Here is a 25,970-nt window from a genome sequence, read left to right on the forward strand (position 1 = left end):
ACATCTGGGAAATGTAGTTTTATTGTTGCGTAAAACTCAAGATAAGGTGTGGTTACGCTCTGTGCTTCCTCCTACAAATCCCACAAAACCCTCTCGGTGGGGCTTTTAACAGCAAGGGTGCATGGGAAATGTAGTGTTCGGAGATTTTTTGTTGAGTCTATTTAAAGAGGAGGCTGTATGCAAATTACAAAATGTGGTTGAGACAGGGACGCGTGCTTGTCTCTGATGCTTCAGAGTGTTTTGTTAACTGATGTAAAAAAAGATTTCAGCATGAAAAGATTTAAATGATAGTTTAGTTTGTTTTTCTCTTCTTGTGTTTTTTTCTATCTGTATGACTCATCTCTATTTGCTTATTATTAATGCTTGGGAAAAATATTATATATTATATTATAATATATTATATTATTGGGTCACGTTGTGTAGTGGAATATCTATCTGCACTATCTATGTTCTGTCATGTTTATATTAGCTATTGTATGCTATATTTTAAGAAGATGAATGTGTAATGTAAATGTAATCAAATGTTAGTACTTTTTGTTCATTTGATTTATATATTCTCACCTTTATAGATCCTCATGTGCACCTTTATTTTTATAATCTCGTTTATTGAATGCGTGTGGGCTTTTAAGGGAAAATACATAAAAAGTGTTAAAGATATGAAAAATGTAATTAATTTCAAATACTGACAAAAAAATAATCTTATGAAATATATACTCCATGGTCATTTGCTATTTTATCTTTATATCATTGTAATTATAACCTACATATAATATAAAATGATGAATAGAATATATAAATAGGAATTTACATCAGTACAATTATGTTACAGTAATGCAACAGTATCTGTATTATGAAAGTAATGCAAATATTGGCAACAATACTACTATTACTAATAATACTACTACTACTACTACTAATAATAATAATAATAGTTTTTTATATTTTACGCTTACATCCTGATAAAATATATTTATCTCATATTATTGCTATTACCATTATATGACGTGGCATAATGGTGTAATTGGGATTGGTGCACTACTGTTCTCTGTCAGCCTGTCAGCCAATCAGCGATCTCCGTTTCTAACGTAGCTGCGATTCGTCACGGCGGTTGTGAATCGGAGGGCCCACTACGCCGGGCGGGGAGCCCCTCTCTCTCCCTCTCTCTCTCCCTCTCTCTCTCTCTCCCTCTCTCTCTCTCTCCCTCTCTCGCTCTCTCAGCTCACAGGGACAGAGAGGAGAGCGATGCGAAGGGATGTAAGATGGCAGAGCTACAAATGCTATTAGAGGAGGAGATCCCCGCCGGCAAAAGAGCGCTTGTGGAGAGCTACCAGAACCTGTCCCGGGTTGCGGAATACTGTGAAAACAACTATGTCCAGGTAAGAGGCGACGAGCGGCCGTTAAACCCGGGGAATTCGTCGCTGTTCTCCGTCGTGTCCGCGGCGCCGTGTCGGTGGAAGTGAGTGAAACCACAGCTGCAGGAAGCGCTGGTGGCGAAAGGGAACCTCAAACCGCTACCGGCCCGGGGTGGCCTTCTTCCCCCGGCGGCTCATTGACGGGTGCCGGGGCAGAAGCGGCTGTATTTCGGTATCTTGAAGTCCGGCCGGTGGGCCCGGTGTACCGGGGCCGTGTTCTCATTTGAAAGGCTGTAGCTCGGGAGGCTGCTGCCGCTGCTGCTGGGGGCTTTCAGAGGGTGTGTCGTTGTTATGACCAAGTGGTTTGTCATTGACTGTATTCTCTGATCGATAGATATCTGAACCAGACCACAGCACACATGCACATCTGTCTTTACATGAACTCTCCTCTGTTACGACTGGAAATAAACAGTCTGCTCACATTTAGGCCACACAGCAGTATGATGAAAGGAAGAAAGAGCGAATACAATCCATTAAAAGGCATTTCACTCGTGTGCAACTAGCAAGCTAGCAAAACTGTACATGGTAATATATGAATGGATTGTGATTATACCAAAACAGTCAAATAAAAACAGCGTAGTCACTATAAAGTCACTTAAACTCTGCTGTATAGTAAAGACACATACTTATTAAGACATTTAATATTCTCTATCATTAGCCATTAACACAAAGCTACTAACATCTATCATATGTCAGGTTGCTTATCAGTGATAGTGAAATGTAGGCCACGTTTTTAAAGAAAAAGAATATATAGCTACTCCTGATGCACACATCAGGTCAAACATGAGCATGTTCATCGATTCTTTTCTTGGAATCAGATGCATTGTGTAGGGTGATAATAGGTGTGCCTGTTTTTTATCGCATATCCAGACTGGGTTAGGAGTGGGATGCAAGTAAATATTGAAAATTACAGTACCGCGATATTATTGTGGGATTTCAGATGTGATATGGGATTTCAAGCCTGAAGAGTTGCTCTCATTTAACCTCACCACCCTGAGCTCTGCCATGGTGATGTTGTGTTCAGCAGTGTGAGCTGACATTTGCAGACCATCAGTTGGCAGAATGGTCCGGTGGTGAGCAGCGTCTGTTGACAAGCCAGAAACCCAACGTGTGTTTTTTTATGTCTGTGGTGCTGAGGAAAATCCCCATAATGCCGTAATAACAGGTCAGATTACTTAAGTGTGGTTGACAAGACAAGAAATGCAATGTAGGTGACACTGCTAGAATACACATTTATTAGGATACTGACAAGCATGCACAGCTCTATTCTGCAGCTGATGCCAATATCATTATTCAGAAAGCTACCTGAGAGGTTTAATGTTCTGCTCAAAGGTTGTGCTCATTTAATCTCCCTGACTCTCCAGTTTAGTTGAAGTAGATTTTTTTTTTGGGAAGAAATGTGGTAATAAAACTGTTAATAGCAGCAGTGGGTTAGAGGTTATGCTGCACTGCTTTAGTCCAGTAACCAGGTGACTGATATATTAACTTATAAATGTTCATTTGTGTTTGTTTTAAATCTCAGTCATTTGGATTTAGTATGTTAACTTAAAATGATATCAGGAACACCTAGTTGGAGGTTTGGTTAAAATTTGTGTAGACAGAAGGTGATGCAGATAATGTGCCATTTGTCAATGTTGCAAAATTACATTATACTGCGATAGACATGTTTACGAAATGTGACTAAGGTCAGAATAGTTCAAATGTCTTAATTTGATTATTGCTTATTCTAACTATGTCTTTATTCAGGTTAAAATAATCAAATAATGCTGTTTACATGGCAGTGTCTTATCCAGACTATAAATATCAGAATGTTGGTTTCTGCATGCTAGTCACTGATCTGGAGTTATCTTCAGACTGTGATGCTGCAATATTCATATTAGTATGTGAAAGCTAACAACACATGTCTGACTCGGATGTATCTTTTCACATACCAGTTGATTAATAAGTGTGGAGGATGGAAATGAGCAAAATGGAGATAACTTTTGTGTATTTGAAATTAACAATAGAAATAAATAAGTTTAGTGAAAAACAACTTCTGTGGTTTTTAGGTGATGCCCATCCTCACTGCAACAACATGTGGATCCTATTACCTCAGTCTGTAACCTAACACGTGAAGAAATGTATGAGTCACATGTGACTAAAGATCAAAATGCACTGATCATTTTTTGGAGTCTGCCTTTACTCCTGATTTTCAGAGACATGTACATTTGTGACACATTCTGCTGCAATGTTTAGTATATAGTGTCTGTTTATTGTAGCCGTAGAGTCATGCCTGCAGGGGATATGAAGATGCTTGCTTGTGGCTTCTCCTGAATAATGATTTCTTCAGGGACATAATAAACATTTTCCAGGATCCTGCCTGCATATAAAAACACTTGACAGACACAACAGGGAATGATAGAGTAAGGAGGCGTAGCTTTATTTTCAATCATCATTTTTGTTTCTGTATTCTGAACAAAGTTCTACATAGAACATTTGGCTCTGAGTTGTCAAAGCATGGATGTATAATAATTTCCTTTTGTCTTTATGTAGGACAGATCTGCAGAATCCTATGCAGCTGAATATTCACACTATTGTCTTTAAAACTACACACCATGCAATACATACAATGCTTATATGTAAATCCACTGGTGAGGCTGGAGGAAAATTAACTTCTATTCTTAGTTGAGATATTTAAAATGGGCCAACAGAAACCAACCACACCACAAGTGACAAACTGACACTTACAACATTTTTAGCATGAAAGCATAACTTATCTTTGTTCATACTTTTCTTAAGACCTTTGTGTACTAAAATAGCAGCTCTTTGAATTATATGTTTAGTGAAATCATGCTGTTTTGGGGACACAGGCTATTTATATTTAAATACACCTTAACATTTGAAAGCAAATGATCTAAAAATGATACAAAAATGTCACTTTCTTCCAAAATATGCATGAAGAATATTATGTTAGATGGAAACTCATGACTGTTTAATAGTTTCTTCTTTTGTTTATTCCATCAAAAACCCCATGTTTCCCCTCTGACTCATTGCCTTTTCATTTATGACTCATAAGGTTCACGGTATTCCAGTGTCAGACCTCATGTTCACTTTGCTATGACACCATGAAATTGCTGTATTTTTTATGCATTGTTAAGTTTAAGTGTGGTGCATATAAAAAAGGAATTCAGAGTGGAAGTGCTTATAAAAAGTATTTTGTAAGATTAGTATGAAACATAATATTTCAAAGCAGCAAAGAGAGAGTGAATATATAGAGTAGCAGAGATTCTTAATGAGCATTGTGTATTAGGGAGATGTAGGCTATTATATCCAGGGGGTTTTCTGTACAAGATATTTTCAGATTATTTTAATTAGTTTGGTTCTATGTGAAGTTTTAACCTCTCCTCAGTTCACTGTTAACACCACTTCTCTACTGCATGTGCTACACTGTTAAAGATTATGTATGATGGTGTAAGCACCTCAACAGTATTGATAACCATGGTGTGTAATGGACTCATGAGAGTAACATATTTAACATTTGATTCATCAAAGTTTGTCAGCATGAATATGTCACTGGGAACATACACAAGTCAGCGTTTTCCAAGCTCAGGTATGAGGACAGGCTTCGGTCTTCAATCTCTGGGATCGTGCTGAGCAAGCCTGCAATGTTTCCTCTGCTGCTTCAATGCTTAACAAACTGAGGAGGAGGCGTGCACAGTAAAGGGCTGACCTGCAGGTCCAATCAGACATATGCAATAGGTTTTTTTGCTGCAGGTGGTTTGTAAAGTAGCAGGTGGTCTTATAGTAAAGAGGTGTCATGGTACAGGCCTTATGTTACCACACAAACACAAATAAGGGCAGAAACCAGCTGGCATGTAGAACACTTATATGGCCAGATTGTTTAATAAACATACACTTTTGTGTATTACATCATATTGTGACTCTATGAGGGCTTTTAATCAAGGGACATTTTAAATGTTGGTTAGGTTTACAAGTTATTCTGATAGAATTACATTTGCAGATGATAGGATTAACAATAGTTAAAAATGCTTCCCCCCCTAGCATTTCATATGTGTCTTTATTTTTTATAAACTAAATGAAGAGTTGATTATTGATGGAAAAAATCAATCAGCTCAATATTTTACACTGGAAATTACATTTGCAGTTCTACTTCCAGAGAACATCTGAGTGTCCCCTGTTGGAGGAGTTCTCTATTTCACCTTCCGTCATCCCTAGTGTGTTTGCAAACTATAAATAAATATGTCAATTTAGTCCCATTGCTATTTAAATGCATCCAGGAACATAATTGTGCAATGTCTTGGCATTCCTGCTCACTGGGCACAACTCCCACCCTGCACCTGTCTCATGTTGTTCATCTAAGTTATTCGGAAGTTGTTGTTGTCAGATTCCAGGCTGCTTTGCATTCCGTTGTGGTCCCCCCCACACAGTCATAAACTCCGTTTCACATCCATTCAGATATTATAGATCATCGTCCTTTTAACAGCTGTGAGTGGATGCCCCTGCTAAAAAAACTGCCCAGTCAGTCTCCATTCATTTCAACTGATAGGATAGTAAAAAGAAGAGTGCAGTATTTTCTCTTTATATTTTTTGGCAAATGGACTTCCCTCTACCAGCCTCTCAATTTCTTCCACCCACACATCTTTCTTTTGTTTACCTCTAATTTCTCTTCCTTTGTGTCTTTGCCAGGCCCAAGACAAGAAGAAGGCCCTGGAGGAGACCAAGGCCTACACCACCCAGTCTCTGGCCAGTGTGGCCTACCAGATCAATGCCTTAGCTAACAATGTGCTGCAGCTGCTGGACATCCAGGCCTCGCAACTGCGACGCATGGAGTCCTCCATCAACCACATCTCCCAGGTACAAACACCACGGCCCCAGAATAAACATATGCACCAAGATACAAAGTACTTTACAAAATATAAAAAATGTTTTAAGTTCACCTTGTTCACATTATGTAGCTGGAACTAACAATCAACAGATCAGTTGTATGTTTTCCTCCAAACTAAACTGTATTTACAACTATTTAACAATTTGTATCTAGAATCTTGCATTATAATTATTAACAAATGATTCTCAAGTAATAATGGGGTCCTTTATTTTTCTCAACTGCTGTGTTGGTCAGGCATCTATTTAAAACAGAGTAATATTAAACACTGTCCTTCCTGTTTCTAAGTGCATTATATGTTTGTCTTTCTGATCTGTCCACTTTAAATTAGCTGTTGATGCTGTGTGTTCAAAACCCACTGGATTTTGACTTATTGTCTTTAACATAGTTTTAATTCAATCAGTACAAAAACAGTGTTGTGTCATACTCTCCATGCCACATGTTCATATAGACTAAAACGTAGCCCCAGACTTTTCAAAGTAAAAACGGGGCCAGCACCTTTTCCAAACTTCTCCATTTTAGCAGCTCTAAAACTTCAGAGTAGTGTGTAGCAGTATGGAGGTAGCCATTCAACGTGTGGTTGGTTGCAGACCAATGCCCTATTTTCTTAAAGCATCTTAAGGGTGAGACGATCTTGGTTCCATTGTAACTCCATGGACTAAAATCCTTTTAATCTGAAAATGACTTTGTGAAAAGAAGCCCAGTCTAGTACGGATTAATGATGCAAATACATTTGTGTCACACACACAAAGTACATGTCTTGGAATAAATGTGTTTAATTGTAAACAATCTTAGGCAATAATCCTCTTAAACCTCTCAGCATATGCTTCATGATATACTCAACAGTGTGCTTTTAATTACTTGAATATGCTGTTTCCCAGAGGATCAGCTTATGTGTTTATTCAAAGAAATCCACTCTTGATAATAGGTTATTACAGCTCTGTAAATGAAGCTCTGATAGAGCGTCCTGTGGAGATGAGAGGCTCTGTGTGAGCAGGATGACCACTGCAGCATCGCAGGAGAGAGAAAAAAGGGGTTTTAATGAATCAGCTCAGATCACACATCACTGAGCTGCTGGAGCATCTAACGTTATGCAGAAACATTTAAAGCACCACAGTTCTCCCTGACTTATAGTAGATTTTACCTGAACTGTTGATGAGATTTCCCTTCTAATCAACATCACAATATTGATAATATTACTTCTACAATCTGTGTTTTTTTTCGGGGGGTGGGGGTCAATTTCTGCAGCATCTGCATGTGTTTATGTAATATGTATGCAATATCAACATGTGCGATATACGTATCGCAAAAGACCTTGCCTGCGATAAATGGTGTTCCATGTGCCATGCATTCACGCACTCTGCAATCCGCCAATCAGATGGAGCACTACTGCCCTAGATAATACATTAAAGATATTCAGATCATTGATGGGCCTGTCCAGGGATATCTCTGCATAGTCAATTGAGAGCCCCCTCCCCCTCGGGGTGTGGAGCTGTCTGTGGTCCTTGTGTCCGTAGCCATTGGGAATATTTTCAATAAAACCATGCTGTTGGAATGGAAGTAATGCTTTTCATTTTTAGTTGCAAAGACCACTCACTGCTTAGGATCTGTGTTAGCAGCGAACCCGAAGCAGGAAAGCATCATATACACTCATATACTTATAGCATTTGTTTATTTATGGCAAGTCATATCGTCATTGCAATATTCAACAACGTTATCGCATGTTTTCCTAATACCGCGCAGCCCTAACACATATAGCTCTCAAGCTATTTTATTTTTTTTGCATATATGAATAAACAAATCATCTTCCTCATGATTGCTCGGCTACAATATGTGTATTTTGAGGGAAAACAGACACACCTGAATCTGTGTGCTGCCACAATCAGACACCACACATTATTTATTTGACAACAACAAAATATTATTTTGTTCCATAACGCCAAAGTGGACAATAACACATTCACACATTATACAGACAGACAGATACGGCAGGGGGCATGGATCATACTGGAGCTGCCAGACCCCCATAGCCCCTCTTCAGTCCTGCAGTCTTGCTTCATCAGCAGTCCTCTCTCTCTGTCTAACACATGAAGCCTCTCTCTGTGCCTGTCAGCCAGTGAATGTCCCCGTCCTCTCCCTGTGTGCTTCATTAAGCCTGTCAGCAATGAAGTGAAACCCTGACGCCAGCACCCTGGCTTGGTTGTCGTATCCAGCTCCCACTCTACCCCACAGGCTGCCGGATGAAGCAGAGTTAGTTGCAGTAATGATGAACAATGAACGTCTTTTATGGATAAGAGATGGTCAGTGGTGCTTTATGTGTCTGCCTGACACAAATATAATAGCACTTAAGGCTCTCTTACATTGATGTGAACACTTGACAGTAAACTGGTGAAGAAACTGTTTAGTCAGTCACTTATTTGTGGGTGAGACTGAGATCATTTGTCTCTAAGTAACAAGCAAGATAATACCATCTGACAACAACTTTTTTGAATTGACATAGCAAGAAAGCAGAGGTGTAACTAAAATTATTAACAATGGCTTCCTTCCACTGAAGCCCATATGCACAATGAATGAAGCCACCATCAAAGTTAATTATTGCATGAAAAAAAATCAGTTTACTTATGCAGTAAAAATGCATCACCAATTCACTTTGTGTACTGTGTAATAGAATCAATGAATATGTAATTAACACCTTATTTCCGCAGAGAAATGATAGAGCTGCATTAGAGTAGAACAATGTGTTTATAGAAAAGCTGATAAGGTGAGAATATGAAAAGAGGAGAATTAGACCCATCATGTTTTGTGAAAGGAGATTCAAAATGATAATAATTATTGTTCTAACTGTGACAGTAAAAGGGACTGAATCGTCTTTTGGTGTTGTGATTATAATAATGTAACATGACCCAGTACAGGTTACTTACCAACCAATTGATGTAGGTACTTGAAAATGCAAAAGAATGATATACAGTATATGGAGAAATCTCAGGGCACAGATGTATTGGAATTGCCTTGAATTGATTGATTCTAGAGAAAAAATGATTTTATTTATATTCATCTCATACACCTCTGCAGGGGAAATATTCAATATTCCAGTCATGATGTGGCCAAGAAATTAAATTAGAATTTGCTTGGTTGTTCCAAGGTTTATTTACTGGCTTAGTTTGTGCAAATTGTTTTGCCTTGAGAGAGCTACGTGGGCAAAAGAGGAAGGTAGATAAACATTGCTGCCAAACCCAAGTCCCCTATCTGTAGTTATTGAGAGCCCACAGCAGAGGGCTGTCACAAGACGGGCTGCTATACCTGAATAAAAAACAACAGCGTGTTTATCAAAGCTGAGCTGAAGCGGTCTATTTCTCCTCTTTGTGTGTATCAACCAAATATAATGGTTTGCATTCAGTTATTGTGTCTGAGCCTAAAACCAACATGACAGTTAACAAATAGGAACTACTTTTATTCGATTCTATTCCCATGGAAAACATAGAGGACCTTCCCATGAGTCTCTTTACTCCTCTTGTCCATTTCCTGCATTCCCCTCTGCCAGTTTACTTTCTGATTCGTCTTTCTTCAAAATTGTCATTCATCAGCTCAGTGACCCACTTCTGCCTCTGTCAGCTCAGTTTCAATTGATCAAAAGTAGCTAGAATGTCATTAGTGTAAATTAAAAAAGGATAATGACACAGATCCAAACAGCTGTGAGGCTTCATCCATAACTCCAGATTATTTGTTTGCCAAGCCTTTCATGAGATCATGGTGTATGAAATCATGCGTCTGTTGACACATCTCAGTTCAGTCTACGTCATTATTTTCCTCCTAACAATAACAGCAACAGCAAACATATCACCAGCTTGCTCCACTGGGTGCGGTGAAGAATGATTTTTCCTAAACTCTGATTTTATGCTAAAGCATAAGTATGGATGCGACATTGAGCATTACAGCTGGATCTGTTCTCAGAAAGTCAGGCCAGAGGTTGAACAGCCAATTGATAGAATAAAGGAAGGAAGGACAGTCAGAGTTAAAGGTTCAGTGTGTAGAATTTAGTGACATCTCGAAGTGAAGTTACATGTTGCAGCTGAATACTTGTCATCTCACCCTCCCCTTCCCAACATGAAAGAGAACCTGTGGTGAACTTCAGCTGTCATGAAAACTCCAAAGATTCTAGTATGTCCAGTTTGGAAGACAGTAAAAAAACATGACAGTTTAAATGGTGTAGGCCTAAATCTGGTGATCATAAAGTAAATCTTTTACAGCGTCTATCCCATCACCACCTTCCTTTCTTTTTTATTTCCTTCTGAAGTTTCTACTCTTACATTTGTTCTGTCTCTATCTCTTCTGTTTCTCTGTCTGTGTCTCTGTCCCTTTGAGTTTTCATCACTTTCTGTAATCTGCACTCCGCCTCTATACCTGCCTGTCACTGACAGGAAGTAGGCAGGTCTTTTTTCTTACTTCCAGGCTGAAGCAGGGCGTGTCGTTTCAGTTTCCTCTCCTAAAAAAAGAGCATGTTCTCTACGTTGCCACAGACTCTGACACAGAGACACAGACAAATTTTTGTCTGTTTTTTTGTCTGAAGTTTTTGCACAGCTGGAGGGACTGGCGGTTGTGGGTCAACGTCCAAGCAGCTCTCAGACTTTCAATCTCTTCGGCTTTTACATCTCACCCAGAGAGAGGCAGTTGCAGCAGTGCAACTGTCAGGTCGGCTGGATGACATGTCTGAGCGGTTATTGATGTCTCACCTCGTTGCTGTGTGGGTTTACTTACAAAAAATGCCATCACACATACACAATCACTCAGCAATGTGTCTTTTACAGTGTATATATATACTCTTAAACTCATCAGCACTCTCCTCCCAAGTTTGACCTCATACTCCACAGATGAAGCCCTCCATCTTCCATCTTCCCTCGTGTTTTTTTTCATTTAGTAGGCTACTCGCTGCATCTCTCACTCCTTCCACTTCATCCATCATTCATAAATTGAAGGCCAGTCCATGCAGGCACTTGAGTGATGATGACTCAAATTGCGGAGGACATGGAGGTCACTGGAGTCTTCAATTGGCCCTCGAGTGGGGTGTTAAAGGAGAGCTTTGTGTAAACAGCCCCAGGGTTTAGGCCAGTAGAGCAGAATTGTGGGTCAGTAGGAGCTCAATAGGATGGACCCAGATTTTGAGTGTATGTGCAAGCAGTGGGAGGATTTGGGATTTCAATTTCATGGAGGATTCAGCTGGAGGATATTCAAAAACAATTTTCTTTTACATATAAATTCATCATTATTATCTTTGTTATTTTTGGCTGATTAATATCACACTATATGGTGCTGAAAGGGGTGAATTATAAATTGCATGACTATAGAATCATGCCATGTCTCTTGTAATTACCTGTCTGAAATTAAGGTGTTTATTTTAGAGAATTTACCAGAGGCAAACTAAACTCTAAAATATCTGTAATATCCCACCAGTCATTGCCATCTTCTCTTCCCTCTCTTGCAGACAGTGGACATTCATAAAGAGAAGGTAGCACGCCGGGAGATCGGCATCCTGACCACCAATAAAAACACCTCTCGCACCCACAAGATCATTGCCCCGGGCAACATGGAGCGACCGGTGCGCTACATCCGAAAGCCCATCGACTACACACTGCTGGATGATGTGGGTCACGGCGTCAAAGTAAGATCTCCCTGATTGTTTTTACAAATTAAAAGCCCAAAAAATCCCTGCTTTGTTTGCACCTTGGTGCTCTATTGTCAGAGCAGACTTAAAGTTCATTTAATGACAATAAAGTTGTTTACCTATATTGCTGTAGCATCCTTATATGTGTTTTTTTTAGCTGCTGCTTTTTAAAAAGCAATTTGACACTCTTCTAACTCCTCCAAAGCTGGACTGTTGCAACAACTGTGAATCCCAGACTCGTTACTGTGGTATATTTTCTTGATTTGCAGCGTTGATTTGACAGGAAACGCGTACTTAGTGAAGTTCACACCTTCATGTGAACAAGCTGATTGTCTGCTTTCATGACTCACTTACACACTGCAGGTCGATCAATACACTGACCTTTTTGTTCATTATGTGTAGAGGCCCATATAAATGAAACAAACCCTTGAATACGTTGGTAGCAGACCGTGGCTCAAAGCTTTGTTTGTCCTTGTTTGTTCATGCCAAGCAACAACTGCCAAAGCTGGAAGTCATTAGTGTGTGTGTGTGTGTTTGGTGTGCGTGTGTGTCTGTGTCAAATCCAGAGTGTGAGCAAGAAAGAAACATGTTAGCCAAGTGTTACTCATACCATCACACTCCCTATTGAATTGTGGGAAAATATTCCTTCATCCTTTTTTCCGGCTCATTCTTCAATTTTTTATTCTCTCTCCGCATGATCCATCCGTTCTCTCATCCCCCCTCTTCTTTTCCTCTTTTACACTGCATTCTGTGTTTGTGTGCGTTAGACGAGTGTACATTGATTGTTTGTGTCATAAATTTCTGCTGAGCGTTTGAGATGGCCTCTTCATCCCTCTCCCCGTCTGTCTGTTGAGATAGTGGCTGTCGTCTGATTTTCAAACATCCGCTAATTCAAATTCAGAAGCTTGTGTTTCCTCCTGTGAGAGCTGGCTCACTGAGAAACATTTGTCACGGCCCACTATGCAAATAAAGCATCATTCATGGAGGTTGCAAATTATAGATCACTGCAGAAATCAGTGCAGATCCATGTAGATGCCAGAACATGTGCAAAACACAAGCTTGAAATCTGTAAAATTGCTGTTTCGGGGGATTTCTAGATTTGGCGAGCACCTTTATTAAGTTTGTTGTTTTTAATCAGGTTTATATCTTCATCATCATGGCTATTGGTTTGTTTTAAAATCTCTGATTTGTCTCTGTGGCCTTACATGTGCAATGTTTCCCATCAATTATCTTGAGTGGCGGTCTGCCATATTCAAATTAATACCATGTTCATAATAAACCAAAAAATATTTGACTCTTATTGTAACATAAGACATCTCGAACTTGGTGTTTTGCTCAGTTGCTGCATTGTATAGCTGTGTGCAGCGCTATTTGCAGCATGCTTGCTCTCACTACTGCATGCTCATGCTAAGGTCCATAACGTTGTTACGGCCCACGAAGTTAGACCCCATAGTTGTGGCATATAATGCAAGAGTAGTACATGGATGTATTCTTTTGGTTCTGTTTGTGTATTTGTTTTCAAGTCCAATTTATATTCTTGCTGTGTCTAAAACAGCAGCTTATTAGCACTCCAACCTTTCAGCCTATTTCCCCCTGCCTTGGTGGATCACCACCACCCCTCTGCCTCCACATCCACATGATCAGGGGTACTCACCCATAGGTAGATGGGAAGTCAGACTAGAGCATGGAAAAGACCCATTCACACATTTACGGATGACTGTGCTCAACCTTTCACCATAATAGGCTTTATTGGCATTAGTGGCAGTTACCAGGGTGACATAGTTTTAGCCACTCCGACAGTCTGAGCACCTCACTCCTGTTATTTATGACCTCACCGTTTCTCAGAGCAACACTTACAATGTCAGCACAACCACGTCAAGTCAAGCCAATGCTCAATTATTTACAGTGTGTCAGAGGATTGAAGTAATTCTCACTCTGATTACAGTCTGTAACACACGTCGAGACACTGATGAACACAGAATTCACTCATGCACACACAGACAGGGTAGTAGTTTCAATCTATAGTACAGTGTTTGTTTCACCTGTTTTCTCCTTTTATAAGACATGCATTTACAAAGTAAAGCTGCTGTAGGATTCATTTCTGTCAGATAGGTGCTAAACTGAGTCACTGAAAAATGACTTTTTGTGTCGATATGAACAAGGTTTACTGTAACAGATAATCTGCCAAATAAAGTTGAGAATGTGATTCGTACTGAAACAATTAAACAACAAAAAAACGTTTTTAAAGACTGAACAATTTGCCGCATTGCTATGTTTTATACAATTGAACACTGAAATCTCTTTGTTTCAGATAAATCAAACAATTTGAGTATGTCACATGAACTGGAAAAGTAATAATGAGCATTTGTATGGGGCCACTATTGTAGCAAAACTATTGATGAATGTGTCTCAATCCGTCTGTGTGTAATCAGATTTACGAATGTGTAAAAGAATCTCCAAATGGGTATTGAGATTTGTGAATGTGTTCATGGATCTGCAAGTTTGAATTTAGAATGTGTGTGTGTGTGTGTGTGTGTAAACAGATTTTAAAGTGTCTAAAATAGAATCTTCAAATATGTATTCACAATCCGTGTGTGTGTTTTATTGGATTTGTACATGTGTAAGTAAATATATGCATGTACGTCCATTTATACATTTACAAATCTCATATTACGGAGATTCTTTTACATTCTTTACAATCTGATTACACGTGGATGGATTGAGACTCACATTTGTGAATAGTTTTACTACAATAATGGCCTCACACATTTCTTTTTGGTATTTTTTTTTGATAGTGAAAATTGTTGGTCTTAATGTGATAAAATATGTGAATGTTGTGAAATACCACAGAAGGTTATGGTTATGGTTATGAGCTGTAATATTTATTTAGAATTTGTTTTTTTTCCCGATCATTTTCCACTGATATATTTCTTTATTAGTCTCCTTGATGTCCTATACAGCTCGTTTACTCTTTTCCTCAAGACACTCTTTCCACTCTACAAACTGTACATAAAGGTTAATTGACGTAGAGTAGTTCAAACAAGATGCTTAACTTTCATGCTTGCTCTCACTGCAATGATAATACAACTCACTTTTTTAACCATTAACCAATGAGCATGTTTTCTGTCTTCTCTCTCTGCCTGCTTGCACTCAGTGGCTTAAAGCCAAGGTAAGAAATTGTTGTCATTCTCTTGTTTTTATCACATATTGATGTCATTTAAAAATATCAAGGTATCCATGCACTCATGACGGTTGTCTTTCAGTTGCAAAACATATCCAAGATTTTAAAAGTTTAATGACATGCAATTTAGATTTCATGGAACAAATATGAGTCCATATATGAGCTGATTTATCCCTGTGCAGTAAAACAGAATCATTTTGATCTCCTGTTCATAACTATTCATAAGGTGACCAGTTGTCATGAATACGCCAAGTATAGACATGTGTGGACCATGATAGGTTGAATTAAATGTGTTAGGTATGCTGTAGTAAATTAAACAAAACTGATAATGGGAGATAATCAACTTTATATTTCATATTTGCACTATTTATTCTTCAACATGTATTCCCATGTCCTGTATCTCTTCATCCATACACCCATAACCAGTGAGTGACATCCCATTTTACTTGTTTCTCAGTCACATATTTAGGGGTGCTTTCTGTCCTTCTCCTTCCATCTCTTCATTTCCTATTCCATCTCTTTCTGGCAGTTTTTCTTCAAAACATTATGCCTTGATAAAAGTAAAGGTGTGATACTCATATGAAATTAACCTGTGTTGCTTTGACTCTTCAGCACTAGTGTGTATTAGCATTGGGAACAATGACGTCAGCTATTCCGATTACACAAAAGCAGTATTTTAATTCATCTTTGATCCTCTAGCAACATGGGAACAATGCAGCAGGGCGAGGAGGGACACTCGCTAGGACCAACCCCCCGACACAGAAGCCCCCAAGTCCTCCCATGGCTGGTCGTGGTACCCTGGGGTAAGAACTTGTGTTTGCAGTTGTGGTAGTTTTTTAAATGCATTTAATTTGTTAAAATTGGTGAAATCATCACAATGGTTATCTACAACACCATGGATCACCAGACTATGGCTCCATACGCATGATGTGATCCATAGAGTATATAAAGGCTCAACAAATTATTTTATAGTTTCTCTAAATTCATGAAACCATTGAATTCTTTATCTCTGTGCAGGCGTAACACTCCCTATAAGACACTGGAGCCAGTGAAGCCCCCGGTGGTGCCTAATGACTACATGACGAGCCCAGCACGACTGGGCAGCCAGCACAGCCCTGCACGCACAGCCTCACTCAATCAGAGGCCCAGGACACACAGGTAGCATAGACCACCTCCTCTATATGAACTCAGCTGAATACGTTCAGTAATGTATTATGCTTCAGAGGACTTCATCTATTTGGACTATGAAGGCATGGCCTGTATAGTCTGTGTACAGGCAGAGCTGAAGTGTAACGGTCTTGTCTACGGAGGATTTTCTATTTGCGTCACCAGCTTGTCCTGCTCTGACCGTTTGCATCGATAGCTACTTACTGCACTTCAGCCATCCTAATAACTAACTCAATAGCTTTGTGACTAGCGTGCAATAAATCATGGGATAGGTTGGCCAACGAAGAATCCACCTGTTGGATACTTTGTTGAGCAAGAATGTAGGCTGCATTTGAAGGAGCCTTCAAAAGGGGGAAAAGGGACAGTCTAGTCATGCGGCTGTGATGCAATTGGTCTTCAAATACAGCCTCAGAAGGATGTGTCTCTGAATTCAGACACATTATCTCTCTTAAGCTGCCATACAAGGTGCTGGCCTGACTGACAGGAGCTATTTGGAGTTAAGTATCTTGCTCAAGCCTGCTTTGACATGCAGGTGGAACTGGGGATCAAACCATAATTTTTGTGGATGACCCCGTCCATAGTCGCTGGTGTTTCTGAAATTGGAACTATTATCGACAATTAAAACACAGTTTACCTTTTTTGCAAATGGGATGTCACTGTTAATTCTTTGGTAAATTTAGAATCTGTGTGAATTTTCCCAAAAACACAATAGAGCATGTCTACAAATACTCTGTTGCCGCAGTGACTGTAATATTGTTATGACAGAATGACATAAGAGGGAGTAATGATGGGATGTCAGTTCATCTCACACATGATCACCATTAAAGTCTCTCTCTCTCTCTCTCTCTGCAGTGGCAGCAGTGGGGGCAGTGGCGGCAGGGAGAACAGTGGAGGCAGTGCAGTCAGTCTCCCTCTGGCAGTTCCCACCCCCTCCCCTCCCAGTTTGGGGCAAGGTGAGCCTCAGCATCTGTAATTTCACTGCACTAGTGTCCACAGTATAAACTAACTGATGTGAAGGCTCTTCTCTATGTCTCTCTGTGTTCACCTGCTCCCCAGAAGGTGGAAAAAACATGGATGCTGTAAACAAAATGTGTTTTATTGATCGTTTAGACAACACCACAACACCTCTTTCCAATATTTGCATCATAACAAAAGAGCAAAGAAAAAGCATCAGGTGTGACAGACATATAGTTTTAAACATTTCAAGTTCAATTAAAGGCTCAGATCAGAGCTGATTGTATTATTATGTTAAATGGAATTTTCGCAGACTTTCTAAGTTGTTGTTCCTACTTGAGATGGTGCCAGAAATTGGCAGCATTCTTTTATTAACAGTGAGTAATAACGTATCTCCTCCCCATCTCCTGCAGTGGTGACGTCCTCAGCCTCAGTACCCCAGGGCCCTGGCTTGGGTCCCATCCCCATGTCCCAGTTCGGCACCATCTCCCGCCAGATCTCCCGTCACAACTCCTCAACCACCTCCTCAGCCTCCATGGTGTCGGCCACTGGCACCTACCGCCGCGCACCCTCCGTCTCCTCCCAGCAGCCTCACATCAACGGGGGCCCTGCTTACACACAGAACTCAAGTAACTCAAATTTAATGTCTTTATATGTTTATAACCTTTGTTATGTACTGTGTGGTTTATTAAATGGTTGGTGTGATGCAGTGTGCAAAATAAGGTTTTTGGTAACAACAAGTAACAACGAGGGAGTTTGATCTTAAATTTAATTCCAACTTTCATTTAAAATATCCAGAGCAGCCTTATCTTAATATAATCACAGATGTTGAATGCACTAATTGTTAGTCGTTTTGGATAAAAGTGTCCGACAAATGACATGACATGTAATAACTAAACAAGTAGAATTCAGGCTACATTGATACCACTATGTTTTATTTGAAAACACATCAACACTGGCACAGATACTCCTGGCGTCCACACTACTCCAGAGATTTAGAGCTGCTAAAACTGAGAAGTTTGGAAAACGCTGCTGGTCCCGTTTTAGATTGAAAAGTGCAGGTCTGTGTTTTAGTCTGGACGGGTAGAATAGACATCACTGATTCTTCAGGTTCCTATCAAAACGTCCACCATCTGGTAGAAAACAACCAGCATTAGGCTTGACTACTTGTGGAGAACACAACATTGATAATCAATCACAAAATGTTGCTTACCCTGTTGTGCAGTTAAATTCTGCATTTTACAATGGCAATGTGTAGGAGATAGGCTGTTATTGATTGGGACAAAGTTTTCAGTCTTTTTTAGCATGGATGGGTATTAAAACTAATAGGGAGCCAACAGATATTGTTTTAGTTTGAAAACACCATTTTAAAACAAAAACGTGGTGGTACCTATGTATGTAGCCTCGGTCTCTCCTAGCTGCTGCTCAACTGCTAAAATCGGTCCTCTGGGTCTAAGAGATATGCACAGGCAAATGAAAATGAATTATGTACCGTAATTACTGAAGCAGAGTGTTTCATTACCATTTCTAATTGAGTTGTGACATTATCACTTAAGTCAGCTGAAGACAGTCTCTTGTTAAGGAGAGACAGCAAGGAGGCATTTCAGGGCAAAAAAAACCTCATGAGATGATTGACAAGGGGGAACCAGGGAAATATGCATATTTTCTTTCGGAGGAGTAGAATTTATTTTGGCAGACATCGCTCCGGGCCATTCTCCTCAGATGGATCCTGTCTCAAAGGACGAGCATCTTCCTTGGCACAAAAATGCAGGAGCAGTAGGAGGAGGCTGCCTGTCTTTCCTGGGAGGAGAGAGACTATGATGCAGAGTCTGTATCAACCAGAGACCTAAACTGGGACATCACATCATCTCTGCCATTGAAATTTAATTAAAGTAAAGACAGGTTTGGATTTCAGACAGCTGTAATAGAAGATTCACAATAGAAAGCCTTGTTCTGGTACAAGAGGGAGCTCATTGATCCCTCAGGGTGTAGCTGTGGATGGATGTGTGAGAGCAGGGTGGAATAGTAAGACATTACTGGCCAGGGAGATTACAGACGCCCCTCCATTACATGTGATTTATGAGTCAGACCTGGCCTGTGTGTGTGTGTGTGTGTGAGACATCATGTCTTTGAGTGTTTCTCTTTGTGTCCATCCATTTATCTCCTTTCTAAAGACAGCCTAACAAAGAGCTTCTTTATAGAGGCCAAAGAGAGAGATTATACAGGTACAAGTTCATTTAGTAAGCGTTGCTCTTGATCGACGCACACCACTCTGATGATCATTTAATGAAATTCTGAACTGGGTCGGATCCAGATGCTGCAGCTACATGTCAATGCTTTTGTGTGAACAAATGTCTGCTACTGCACTCTCACTTGTCACTATAGCACATCGCACCACTTCCACTGAGAGCTAACACTGCCCACAGGCCTTGCTTTGGACTTAAAACAGACGCTGACTTGGTAGATTCTCAGACTGAGATAAAAGCCTCTGTAGCCCAGCTTGGAAAACGCAGCACAAAAGAACTCTGACAGTGACGCTTGCTCCACTGTTTCACTTGCTCACAAGCTTTTTGTCTTATTCTTTCCTCATCATTCTCCACTCTGCTTTATCCAATCCATGATGTCGTTTGTTCTTTTCTTGTACTGTCACTCTATCTCTTTCCACCACCTCCATCGCTCTCTGTCTCACTGCCGCTCGTCCGGCTTCTCTGGGTGTTGCTGCTCCAGTGTCTGTGGCTCCTCCGCCTCCTCCTCCCATGGTCCAGCTGACCCCACAGATCCCACTGACCGGCTTTGTAGCCAGAATGCAGGAAAGCAGTAAGTACTCGACACATACATAGACATGCACATACACTTATTAATGAAGACACACAGTGGGCCCCACTCTATATGCAGTTAAATGCACAAATATACATTATACACACACAGGTGCAAATTCACTCAATATCAAACTATGAAATCATACACTTACAAAGATGACACTACAAAACTCCTCACATCCACTCACTCGTAGACACATTCACCCCCACACATTTGCACTAAACACACATGTAGACAGCAGATAGGGCTGGACAAAAACTGAATGTTTTATAAAGCAACAACATCCAGTGAGATTTAACCAAACCTTCAACCAACCAGCACCTCAGTAGTTTTAATTTCTGATACAGTAGCTATAACAGCAAAGGAAATACCATAAACTCAATATAAACATGGACTAAATCTTACACACTGGACCTTTAATTGTTTAGATGATCCATATTCCATCCACTAATATGGTGGACGCAGGGTTCATAACCAACCCTGCAGCCAGCCACTAGAGGGCGATTGAGTTACTTTGGCTTCACTTTTTTGGAGCCATCATATCGTCCATCTTTATAGAAGTCTGTTAAATACTTCCACTGACATATGGCACATTGCTAATATTCTAGAAATATGTAAATACACAGATATGAAAATAGCTTTCATCACATCTCTTTCAATTATTCTGAAATGGTGTCTGCATCCACAAACTACCTCACATTTACACCCTGCTCCGTAGCTTGCTACACTCAGTGCACCTTCTTCTGCACTCTATGTGGGGCTGAGGGAGAGCACTCGCCCCTCGGACGTCTGTCTGTCTGTCGCCATGGTGATGAATGGGTCACTGAAAGCGTGCGACCTGTTCTCTCTGTCCGCTGAAGAGAGAAAATGTGACCTGATGCTGTGTCCTGATTCTCCAGCCGCCTGTCTGCAGAGATGCAGCTGTGCGGAGATGTGGGACTGTTTGTACCTATCTGCTCAAACGTGAGGAATTCTGACATCACACTGAACCAAAGCACTTTACTGAACACGAATCTTACAGTCACATAAGAGACAGAGTATTTGAATATCTTATTGTAATTATATGACCAAATATAGCCCTTTATCAGGCCTTAAATAGTCTCTTAAACACACTTTTATATTAAGAACTGGAATCGTTTATAGTTTTTATTAAAGCTTTAACACCTCACTCTGTCTGTGAAGTCTTGACTGTCTTCACTGAGGAACTGGCAATTTAATATGAACAGCAATGTCTACCCTGACTGAGCTGACCTTAATTGTGGAATAACCATTTTAATGTTTTTTAATAGAGATTTACTTCTGCCTGAATTGTAATTTACTGCCATCACACAGAGAATTCAGTCAGATATGATCCCTGGGAACTCGATTATTTGACTCTGACTTAATATAACACAAGATGTGTTTACACAGACCTTTTAAAGGAAAATGGAAAACACCAATGCTATCCAAGATGAGTTATCAGGTTAGGTTTTTTAAGCTGTTAATGCTGAATCAGATCTAAAGTCATTGTTAGACCAGTGGATTAACAGGAATGCAAGCACATTGGAAACAAAGTGATGCATTAAATTCAGTCCTCTGCTGCCTTATCACTAGCTCTTAATTGCAACAGCAGACTAGTAAATTAGAGAGATAAAAATGTGCAGTTTTTCTTTAACTGCTGAAGTTGATGCTGCAGGGAGACTTGCTCCTAGGGGACACTCGTATCACAAGCACAAAGCCTGAAGGACCAGTGGGAGCAGGTCAGAGCCGAGTTAAGCTTTTAAAACCACATATTCTGTACAAACCAATCCACCCATTTAACCATATCACGTTTGTGTCAACAACAGAGAGAAAGAATGTGTCCTTTCTGCTGAACCCTTTAGATCGCACTAAACTGGCTTACACAGGTCATTTGGGGCTTTATTAACCTGCGTGACAAAACTTTGCATTCAACATATGTAAAAAACACATCTCATATTTTGTCAGCTAATAACAGTATCTTAGGTTAATTGAACTAATTGAATATAATAATATTCCTCTCTCAAAGTTCCTATAGTGCTACCTCCTATCATAATTGAAATTGAATTTAGTCTATGTTTGAATGTATAGAAAATTAAATTCATTAATTAAATAAATATTGGGTGTTGAGCGACTATGACTCATGATCTTAATGTGTGTGAGAGCATTTTGAAAACTGCCTAACTAAAAATGAAACGAGGCCCTCTACTGTACAGTTGCATTACTGCACCTAAAGGACATTCGATGTAAAACTGAAGCACGTGAAGCATTCATCATTATAACAAGGTTCATTATTGGTAAACAAGATGAACTTCTATTGTACAAATTATAATCTTGAATATTTTACATGCTTTATAACAGAAAATGATCTTTGGAAAAAGTATTGAATTTTGAAATGGGGAAAAAGTTATTAAAATGCTGCTGCAGAATATAGATTTTTGAATTCCCCGCTGCACCTGTTTAGATCGGTGTTTTTCTCTTGTGCTTTTTTCATTTCTTCTCACAAACACTTTTTCTGCCTTTCAGTAACAGACAGCCCTGCCCCGCCTCCCCCTCCTCCACCCGAGGACTTAGGAGTGTTTGAGGAACCCTCTCCTCCTCCTCCTCCACCACCTGTGGACTATGAAGAAGAAGATGCATCAGTGGTTCACTACAGTGACCCCTACGCTGACGGAGACCCCCAATGGGCCCCCAAGGCTTATTTAGAGAAAGGTTAGTGCCAGTGAAAAAAAGTGACACAGGGACACGTTTTTTATTAATTCTTTTGTTCTTCACTCATGAGCAAAAATTATTTTCACTTAAACTGTTATTTTTGTGCCTCTTTCCAGTTGTGGCCATCTATGACTACAGCAAGGACAAGGAGGATGAGCTGTCCTTCATGGAGGGAGCCATCATCTACATAATCAAGAAGAACGATGACGGCTGGTTCGAAGGGGTCTGCAACGGCGTCACTGGACTCTTCCCAGGAAACTATGTGGAATCCATCATGCACTATGCTGACTAAAAAGAGAAGGAGACAAAAGCAGCACTGCAGTTTTGAGCACAGATAAAAAAGTGAAGATGTACAGATGTATGCAGTGCAGCAAACCATTCATTCAGCTCCTGTTTTCAATGAAGTGCCATGGTGAAGTCTGTGGAATATACAAAATGGTTTTCTTTTAGGGGAGCTTGTGCTTCCACGGTTTTGTTCTGCTCCAAAAGAAAAAAGTCACAATGAAGGAGGGAGGTGAAGCTGTAGATGACTGTGGTCTGTTAGTTTACACTGTGGATGACAAGCAGAAGATAAACCCCTTTGTTTCTACCGCCGTCACATCTGTGGCGGTCGGTTGGACTTTTCAAACTGGCTCACGTTTTGCCTCACAATAAATTTCAATGAATGAAAATGTTTTCAGAGAATACCATACAAATATGGATGTAGTGTTACCTTGGGCATGTGCAGCCAACGCTTCTAGTATTTATTGCACACGGTATACGACTGACATTTAAAGCCATATTATAGAAACAAAAAATCTGAGATTTTGATATTATTTCAAGCAAAATGCCTTTTTTTTTTTGGGAAATAGCAGTAAGGAAGGAGAATCCATGCTTGCCTAAGTTCCACTCATTCTGCATCCAAAATCTTCTTCCATCTCAGTGTTTCTTTAAAAATTACAAAACCCCTCTGAATATCATACAGATGTAGCTTACGATAACCTGGCAGTCAACAGATAATAAACATTCTCCTCTACAAAGGACTTTATTCATGTAATATTACGACTTCTTGTAATGTTACAGCGTACTGCTTATAATATTACAATTTTTTGTAATATTGTGACACTATTCTTGTAATACTATAATACTACAACTTTATTCTATTACGACTTTATTCTCTTGATCTCAGATTCTTTTCCTTTATGTGGCCCAATACTCTGTGGTAGCAGTGAAGTATTACCACACATTCAACAGATGAGGCAGTGTAGCATTGTTATGACAAAATGCTCCACAGACTGTAGACCAGCAGACCAACTCCCCCCTCCTTTCAAGAACATCCATCTCTTCTTCTCCTCATCAACAAAAAAAAGGACAAAAAAGACACACAAACATCAACAAGTGCATTAGGACACGACTGAATGTCCCATGCTGTCGATGTCCAAATCACAAGATGTTTAAGATGTGGGTTGAACAAAGCAACCTGGCGTTGTGTATTTACTATGCTCTGTGTCGGTGAGGACGCTGTTAAAAGGGTGAAGTGAGTGTATAGAATGCATTACAAAAAAAAGAAAAGAAAACCTTTTTTCTTTTTGCTGTTGGAGTTTCTTTCTGGTCTCTAACGGTAACGTGTATATAAACTAATGTGAGAAGCTGCCAGTACAGTACATTTGTCAGTTAGTGTGTTTCACCTGTGAGTTGCCATCAGCATCAGTGAAGGTGGTGCCAAGATAGTTTTTTATTTTTTCATTGAATATTAATTTTATTCATCACTCACAGTGCCGTTTTAACTTCACCCGGGCAAAAAGTGGCTGTGTATAAACATTTATTTTTCTGTGAAGTCACAGTTCTATTGTTTCGATCACTGGCACTATTTTTGGCGATGCTGTCCAGCTACTGTAGCAGAGCTCCGACATGTTTCCTGCTTTCAGAACGTGAAGCAGAGAAAGAAGGACTAACTCGTATGTTTTCATGTTTTCCATTGTGTTGGAATAGCTGCACTGATTAGTTCTCGACAACTGTGATGACTGTATAATTTTACCGTCATGGCTCTTATTGCAACATAACAGTTGCTCTCTGAGGAATATTTTGAACATTTGTTGTCGTTTTCTGCCGGTTTGCGGTTGATGGTGTGGTGCTTCACATCGGTGCTCAAATACCACAATCACCATTACAGACAACCTCAAAACACAGCCGCTCTACACAGAAATGTAACAGGAGGGTTTCAGTGTCCTTATTTTGTTCCAGAAGGTGAACATACTGATCTCCCATCTACACTGAATGTAGGTGGCTCAGCAGCAATGTACTACAGCTATAATCAGTCTGCTACTAATGTTGTCATGTCCAGAGTCTGTACTACACGTGAATGACACCTGTTATCTGCGGTAAAGGAACAAAAAGCAAATCTTGAGGGCTTAAATACAGTGCTGATGTGATGACCTGTTTTTTTTCTTTTCTACAGCTTTTGCAAAATAAGATTCCTGCTCTTACAAAGTGATGTCGGTGCAAGTAAAACTCGCTGTCAAATATCATCTAATGCTCATCTCAGAATACTGTACATGATTCTAACAGCTAAACATAATCATATGTCATATGTAATCTCAATGAGCATTGGACTTTAACTTTTATTCTGAAATGGATTTAGAGGAAACGTTTTCAGGTTTCTACACACGAGAAAAGACGACAGCTCGGTCAAATCCACACTATTCATTGAGCAGCCTCCATGCATGAAAGTATCTAAACGTCATTACAGTGAATGATCTGCTACTACATCCCATCGTTGATTGTATTCTTTCCATCATGAGGTAATTTTTTTGTGAGGAAAACAACATTTTTCTACTTACTGTCTTTGTAGCTTTGCATTCAACTTGTTCTTATGTCTGAGACTGCTGAGGGAGGTCCGTTAGCAGTTTGTATGTAAAGGATTTATTTATACTTTTTTCATAGAGAAATCATGAGACAACCACTGATGTGCAGAACTTTGTAATGTTTACCACTTAACGTCTTGCATTTCAGGGCATCACAGGTCAAGGCGCCTTTCTTTGATATGTGTTTTCTTATGATCAGAAGTGGGGGGGGGGGGTTAGATCCACAAGTTCAATGTTCATGGGAACATAATTCAATATTCGTCTTCTCAGTTTGTAAATAGAATGTGTTCATTGAAATTTATGTACAGTCTTTTTGTAATAAACAGCTCATTGAAACAATGAA

The 25,970-nt window shown here is 39.7% G+C and overlaps 1 protein-coding gene across 6 annotated transcripts; it reads left to right on the forward strand.

Moving 5' to 3' along the window:
- Positions 1 to 1,082: 1,082 nt before the first annotated feature.
- Positions 1,083 to 25,970, forward strand: LOC109647030 (abl interactor 1-like). Of its 6 annotated transcripts, none has more exons than XR_011238854.1 (11): positions 1,119 to 1,376; positions 6,099 to 6,266; positions 11,774 to 11,950; positions 15,108 to 15,122; positions 15,834 to 15,937; positions 16,152 to 16,292; positions 17,154 to 17,254; positions 17,669 to 17,884; positions 19,983 to 20,072; positions 20,794 to 21,038; positions 22,599 to 22,735. XR_011238854.1 is itself a non-coding variant. In XM_020112804.2 (11 exons), the coding sequence occupies exons 1-11, from the start codon at positions 1,260 to 1,262 to the stop codon at positions 23,074 to 23,076; spliced, it is 1,491 nt and encodes a 496-aa protein (XP_019968363.1). In that variant the 5' UTR covers positions 1,119 to 1,259; the 3' UTR covers positions 23,077 to 25,970. The 6 variants fall into 6 exon arrangements, 5 of the variants coding, with proteins under 5 accessions (XP_019968371.1, XP_019968387.1, XP_019968363.1 ...); XM_020112804.2 differs by lacking the exon at positions 20,794 to 21,038 and adding an exon at positions 22,901 to 25,970 and having other exon boundaries at positions 22,599 to 22,784; XM_020112812.2 differs by lacking the exons at positions 15,108 to 15,122; positions 20,794 to 21,038 and adding an exon at positions 22,901 to 25,970 and having other exon boundaries at positions 1,083 to 1,376; positions 22,599 to 22,784.

Source organism: Paralichthys olivaceus, chromosome 16, assembly GCF_024713975.1.
Source record: "Paralichthys olivaceus isolate ysfri-2021 chromosome 16, ASM2471397v2, whole genome shotgun sequence".
Taxonomy (NCBI): domain Eukaryota; kingdom Metazoa; phylum Chordata; class Actinopteri; order Pleuronectiformes; family Paralichthyidae; genus Paralichthys; species Paralichthys olivaceus.